The sequence below is a fragment of the Sceloporus occidentalis genome, unplaced genomic scaffold, assembly GCF_023333645.1.
Source record: "Sceloporus occidentalis isolate IW3139 unplaced genomic scaffold, rSceOcc1.0.p SCAF_14, whole genome shotgun sequence".
NCBI classification, from domain to species: Eukaryota; Metazoa; Chordata; class Lepidosauria; order Squamata; family Phrynosomatidae; genus Sceloporus; species Sceloporus occidentalis.
Window position 1 is genome coordinate 11,336,182 of NW_028316994.1, and position 7,290 is coordinate 11,343,471.

A 7,290-nucleotide genomic window follows, 5' to 3' on the forward strand; every position below is an offset into this window, starting at 1 on the left:
AATCCATCAGTGCATCCTTTTTGTTCTAAAACCTAAAACTGCTGCATCTACACTGTAGAATTAATGTCATCTGATACCATTTTAATTGCCTTGGTTCAATGCTATGGTATTCTTGGATTTGTACCTTTGTGAGATATTTAGCGTTCTCTGTCAGAGAGCTCTGGGATCACAACAAACAAATCCCAAGATTCCATAGAATGAAGCCTTGGCAATTAAAGTGGTGTCAAACTGCATTAGTTCTGCAGTGTGACAGCAGCTCTGGACTCCATCTTCTGTAGTAACTCTGATGTTGTCTTGTATTTTGGATGTGGCCCATCCTTGTGAGTGGATCACCACAGGGCTCTATAGGTAACAGCAAGCCACTATTTTTCCTCTTCCTTCATTTAGGGGATTTTTGGGGTTCTGATGAAAGACCATGATGATCTCACAAGTGCAGTCTGCCCTCCTCTGTTCTAAAACAGTGAAGGTTTGATCTTCCAGATAAACTCCCAGAAGTTTCTGCTAACTTGGCTACTGCTTTAAAGAACATTTATTATGCCATAAAATAATCCCCGAAATGTATGCTGGCTGCTTGACGGAAAGGGAGACATGTTCCTTTGATAGAGCTAATTTGTGCAGGAACAAGTGTCAAAGTAGTAAAGCAGGTGCTGGCTGTTTTCCTTTACATGTTTTGTTGTGTTATGTTAGAGGAGGATGGTGGGACTGAAGATGAACACTCCAGAAAATATATGCATCAGAAAGAATTTATTAATATTAAACTATGATATAGCAACAAAAAACAGTACAGGAGATGAAGGTGACCAATGGAGCAGCTTTTCAGAAATGCAGTTTTGAAGTAGGTGGATGAGGGCTTACGTTTCCCATTTCAGGAGAGGAGAGAATGTAGTGATAGCTGAGAAAATATCTCTGCAATTCCAGCTGGGAGTTTCTAGAGTTCATGCTTGCAGATGTAGGCATTGCGTCTCTTGCACTGAGCATCATTCCACTGTGTGAAACCTAAAATCAAGAAGACATGACAAAATGTTATTTCTTCTCCCTCTTGCCTCTTTCTCATTATACTTTGAGTCTAGAGCAAGGTGGGTGGATGGAAAATGGTAGAAATCATTATGAAGTCAAAGGTGAAGTCAAAGAAATCATGCTGTTTTTTGCATGCCTTCAGGTCATTTCTGACTTATGGAGCCCCTAAGGCAAAATTGTCATGGAGTTTTCTTGGTAAGATTTGTTCAGAGTTTGCTTTTTCCCTTTCTCTGAGACTGAGAGAGTATGACTTTCCGACAGTCACCCAGTGGGTTTCTACAGCTGAGTGTGGATTCAAACACTGGTCTTCAATGCTCAAACTATTATGCCACTCTGGCTCAGAAATGATGAGGTACATTAAAAAAAAATCTTTTTTAATGTTTTCTAAACCTATCCTTCCTGAGTCTTTTTGCCAAGGCTTCCCTAATTTTTCCAAATTTTGGCCTTACAATTTTTTCATAAGCATACTGTAGAAAGGAATACATGACATAGAGCATGGTTTGCAGTCGCTATTTTCAGAAATAAATAAATAAATAAATAATGAAATTCACACACCGTTAGGTTTGTGCAGTTTGGCTACTGCTGAGGATGCAGGATTGTAGCATATCTCAGAGCTACTGGTCTTGTATGAATTAGGTAACATGTTAATCTGGCCCAAAAGTGGCTAAGAAAAATTACAAAGACTCCAGGAACAGATGTCCTTATGAGATCATTCTTGTTCCTTTCTTACCTGTGGAAAATCGCAACTCCACACAGTATTCATTACTGCCATAATTGTCTGGCTGGTGGCTCATCCAGGACTTGTAGTTGTAGGTTGACTCATCAGCCCACCTCCATTTCCCGGTCTGTTGAAATGAGATAGAACAGGTTGCATGTAAAGATCATTGAGCTGATCCCTGGCCAGAGAGCTACAAATCTGTCATGATAACCATGGAGAAGAGAGAGGTTTACCTGACGGACATCATGAAGCCCAATCCAGACATTGCTTCGTTCTTTCTGATAAGTGGAGATGTGTTCAGCCACCAGAAGGGTCTCTGCTTTGGTGAGGACAGAGGCGAGATGAGCCCCACGGCCATAGCTCTGGCATTCAATCTGAGGATGGAGAAGAAAACCAAGAGTGTCTCCCATTGCCATATTTCATCAGCAGGACTACTGCAAAACTGAATGCCATATTTTAAATTTATTTCATTTGTGCATTGGTGCAGGAGACATAGTCTAATGGACAGGATTCTGGATCAGGAGATGTCTCACACAGGCATCATTACAACCCGTCTCCTATCCTATGGAGAATGGGAAACAATATTGGCATACTCATCTTCCCAAAGCAGGATTGGTACAGAGTTCAAGCTCCCCAGAAACATAGTTAATCTTTGTGGAGTTAACAAATGTTGTCCCCCTTGAAGTTTTAATATGTGGGAGGTCTGAAGAAACATAAATCTAACTTGTACATCACACATTACATCAAACCTGGGTTGGTGAGAAACGCTTCATACCTCTGCCTCTTGCCATGATAACTGATTATCAAAGTAAGCATAGCAGTTCCCCTGGTTTTGCAGCCACTCTCTAGCACAGGAGTCTGCCTCAGCTGCAGGAGAAGAGGAAGATGAGGGCAAAAAAGAAAAGAAAATGAGAGAAGGAAGAACAATTAGAAAATTATACAATTTTTAGCATGCCCTCCAAAATCTAATTTTCCCACCGGTGGCATGGATTTACACTCCCCAAAATTCCCTCAGAGAAATCTGTAGGCATCGCTGGGGTCTCAGATTATCTATTTGCAACCAAGAAATAAGTTCTGCTTCAGGTCACAAGACTAGACAGAACAGAACAATTATGTTTCTAGTTCACTAGCTAACTGTTTATCCTCCCAATATCAGAAATGGGAATATTTGTTTAGCAGCTCACCTCCCAAAAAAGGGTTGGAGAAGAGGATTCCAAGAAGACAGAAGGTGAGGTAGCTGAAGAAACCCATCTTCTGGTTGACCTTTGAGAAGAAAAGGCATGATAAATTCAAGAGTTATAATTTCTGATTGCCATTCAACCAGTCTAGTGAAGAAAGGAAGGAAACATTTTATTTCCTCTTAGAACTCCAATTTTGTACTCCTTTTATTGTCTAGGAACCAGAAAATTAGAGAAAGAAGAGAGATCCTTAAATTTAAATTTGTGCAGTAGGAAGTCCAGTCTTCTAAAGACAACAATCAAGACACCTTGAAGATTGACACATTTATTATAGTGTTACATTTCATAAAGGAGAGAAGTGGACTCTGGTCTATGAAGGTTTAGGCTGTAAGATAAGCATATTTTTGGATATTTAAGATGTGGTGGGTAAGGTACAGCTGCCCTCAGATGGGAATGGACTTCACCTTCCTCTGTTCCTCACCGTTGGCGATACTGACCAGGACCAATAGGAGTTGCAGATGTTGAACTACAACTCCCATTACCACTCATCAACTAGCCCAGTTTAAATGCTATTGATTTGATGATTCTATTTTAGCCAGCACCAGAAATAGAATCCAGGCTTATGTTTTGAACCCCCTCCTCATTCTCCCCATCTGTTGCTATTCAACCTATGAATTAACTGGAAGTCAAATTTTCACTTTTCCACTGATGGCTTAACCAAGGTTTTCCATTCTGAAACTCACATCGATTCCCGTTATCACTTCTCTAACAGGTCAACCACAGCTCTGAATTCTTTATTTTTAAGCTTTCTACGTACTGCATTTACAGCTTGTCCTCACTGATGAACATTTTGCTCATTTCTTTATCTTAAAAGCTATAAAAACACTCTGCTCTCCATACGCTAATCTCCAGCCTGGAAGAGCCCTCTTGTCAAGACATAGAAGATGTCTCTCCTGTCACTCACCTTAGGCTGATGTTCTCCTGGGAAGACAGTTGTGGTGGACAGTTGAGCCGGGAGCTTCTCTGCTGATGGTTTCTCCCTTTCTGAATGACTGTTATATAGTCCTCGGGTAGACATGGTGCAATCCAAGATGAACTCAATGCTTAAAGGAAATCCTGGTCCAGCGCCTTCAGGCTTTGCATAACCTTGGACCAAACTGGTAGAAAGCAGCTCACTACAGAAAGAGCAACATACTGCCCTTGGGTGGGGAAATATATATTAGGAAAAAACAACACCTCTAATCTGTGAGAGCATGGGATGAAATTTACAATATGGTCCTTTTTGAAGTCTTTGCTCATTTTCCTGATCCATTAGCTTCAAAGTTTCGGGATCTTTGTAATACTATCCCAGACATTCTGAAATTCAGAGAAGTGTGTGTTTTGCAAAGAAATAGACGTATTTTGGCTTATATATCAAATTTGAAAGTTTGGCATTAGATACATTTACATTAAAATATGAGCCAGTTAAATTTCTTCTCCACTCATAGTCCAATGTTCGTCAGCTATTCTATTTCGACTCTTTCCCTTCCCTAGATTTTCTATTCACTGTTGATGTGACCAGAGGCCACAGACACAAATATTCACACGCACCTACTTTGTGTTTTGAAACAATTAGGTAGACTTTGGCCTGTTACAGACAGCCAAAATAAAGCTGCTTCGAGTCACTTTGGAGGTATGGTATTTCAATGATACATGCGTCCTAAGAATCCAAAGGCCGCACCAAAGCCACACTCCAGTCCTAAGGACTGGAGTGCAGCTTTGGTGAAGCTTCCAGACTGTTAGGACTCATGCATCATTGAAATACCATACCTCCAACGTGACTTGAAGCAGCTTTATTTTGGCTGTCTGTAACAGGCAATTATTATGTTTGGAATGACTCTTTGAAAAAGCATTCTTTTTCAAAAGCGTCAAAGGGGTCCCCCCAGGCACAAAAAGTTCCTTATGACCTAAAAGCGAGAGCTAAATGGGGAGAAGGAAGGATCTATAGATTCAAGAATATTTGCATACAGATTTAGCTTTTTGACAGTTCATCCTTAAGACTGTCTGCCTGTCTTGCTAAATTCCCTCTTTCCCTTGATTCATGGGAGCCCTATTCAGGCCTATAGATAGTCAATATATGGAAGGGAGATAAAGATATGTGCTCCATGGCAATTCCTTCAACCCTCAGCTTCCCCACATTGACATGGAAAGTCAGGAATGAGGCTCCAAGAGACTTTGGCTGAATGAAGTTGTCATCCTTTGTGTAATCAAGAACCTGAGTATGAACACCAAGGGTGAACAAAGTGTGGCCCCTGTTTCTCTGGTCTCTTGGGCGTATTATGTTTGCCCCAAAATACTCTCTAAGGGTCTTGGGAGATATTTTTGTCAAGTTTTGGCAAATGTCACTTCCTATTTTTGTATGAAAAAGACATCTCCTATGTCTAAATGGCTGAGGAGGGGGTTGTAAAACATGGTAAAACATGGCTCTGGAGAATAGGGTTCAAATCTCTACTCAGACATGGAAACCTACTGAGTAACCTTGGGCAAATGACACTCTCTCAGCCTCACAGGAAGGCAAGGGCAAATCATCTCTAAACAAATCTTGCCAAGAAAACCCCATGATAGCTTCACCTTAAGATTGCCATAAGATGGAAATGACTTGAATGCACGCAACAACGACAACAAAATGTTCCAATAGATAGAAATGGATTTATGTCTAGGCATATCTATATAGACTTGTCCTGTAATTATAGATTTTAAGCACTCTCACCAAACTTCCCTTTAGTGCCAATCCAAGATCCTTTGCTGTATGAAGCAGATACCAAATAATGGCCTTTTCTCCCCTTTAGACTAACACTTTAAGATGTCTTAGCTTATCATTAAGTTCTTTGGTTTGCTCTATGCTCCTCTGTCCATAGTTCTAAATGAAGAAAGTTGTCTCCTTGCTGCATGGCAGAACTTGACTTCAGATTTCCTAGGCATTTTTCTGGAGGCAGAGGAGCCAAGGTCATTAGACCAGTAACACTTGGTCACGGACCTGCCCTTTCACTGCCTAAACTTTCTAAACAACACCATGAAGAGCGGAATGGAATTTTGACCCCAGAGGAATCTTGGTTGGCTAAGATTTCCTCCTTTTGAAGATAAGCAACATGGCAAAACAGTCCTATTTCTTAAAAAAGAAAAGTGATGGTATCAGGGCTTAGGCTTCTCTCCTGAATGGAGATCCTTCAAGCTTCTGACCATACTTTGATCTCAAACAGATGGTTTTCCTCATGACTGATGCAGTCATGTAAATCGCACATCCTAGCTCTCTCAGTTCTTAGCAAGCCTCATGTTGGGGTATATTACTCTAACTGTCCCCAAATGGTGAAGGGGTGAAATTCAATTGGTTCATATTTTAATGTAAATGTATCTAATGCCAAACATTCAAATTTGATATACAAGCCAAAATACAATGTCTATTACTGTGCAAAACACACACTTCTCTGAATTTCAGAATGGACTTTTTCAGTCAAACAAAGCATACATGTACATTAGGGGAAGGTACACCCCAAGTGTACATATTAGGTTTTTCTTTTAAAAACCCTTAAATGTGTTGTGTTAAGAGAATTGTTCACAAAGATGTGGTCTAATTTAAGTCCTTACTGTTTTCAGTCTTCATCCCAAAGTATGAAGGAACACAGAAATGGACTCCAAAAAGGATTTAAAAAAAATAATAATGTGAAATTACAAATTCTCAGAGGTAAGGACTAATGGAAGTGTGCCTTCATGTCAACTGCCAAATGCGATGTGGGCTTTGTTTGCTTTCAAACTGTGCCTGGGGAATCATTTGTATGTAACACTTTCCATTTCCATACCTGTTGTTGTTAACTGCTGTCAAATCAACTTCAACTTATGGCAAATCCATGAATGAGAGACCTCCAAGTCACGCCATCATCAGCCTCCTATCATCAGGTCTTACAGACTCAGGGCTATGGCTTCCTTGATGGTGTCTATCCATCTGGAATGTGATCTACCTTTTTTCCTACTGCCTTCTATCTTCCCAAGTATAATTGTCTTTTCTAGTGAGCCATGCCTTTTTCCTGATGTGTAACAGTCTCAGATTAGTCATCTTGGCTTCTAGGGAGAGTTTATGATTGATTTGCTCTGGAACCCATTTGTTTGTCTTTCTAGCACTCCAGAACTCTATTCCAGCACCACATCTTAAATGAATTGATTTTCTTCCTATGAGCTTTCTTCACTGTCTAGCTTTCACAACCATATATAGAAAATGAGAAATATGATGGCATGGATCATCCTAACTTTAGTATTAAGTGAGATATCTTTACACTTCTCGTTCCTTCATAGTTGCACTTCCAAGCCCTAGTCTTCTTCTGATTTCTTTACTGCACTCTTCAT

The 7,290-nt window shown here is 40.2% G+C and overlaps 1 protein-coding gene across 1 annotated transcript; it reads right to left on the minus strand.

Moving 5' to 3' along the window:
* Positions 1 to 928: 928 nt before the first annotated feature.
* On the minus strand, positions 929 to 3,991 carry LOC149303930 (C-type lectin LmsL-like). Its single transcript, XM_089479985.1, has 6 exons — positions 3,878 to 3,991; positions 2,920 to 2,998; positions 2,511 to 2,602; positions 1,969 to 2,109; positions 1,748 to 1,862; positions 929 to 996 (listed from the first exon to the last, which is right to left on the minus strand). Exons 1-6 carry the CDS (start codon positions 3,989 to 3,991, stop codon positions 929 to 931), a joined length of 609 nt encoding a protein of 202 aa, XP_089336111.1.
* Positions 3,992 to 7,290: the final 3,299 nt, after the last annotated feature.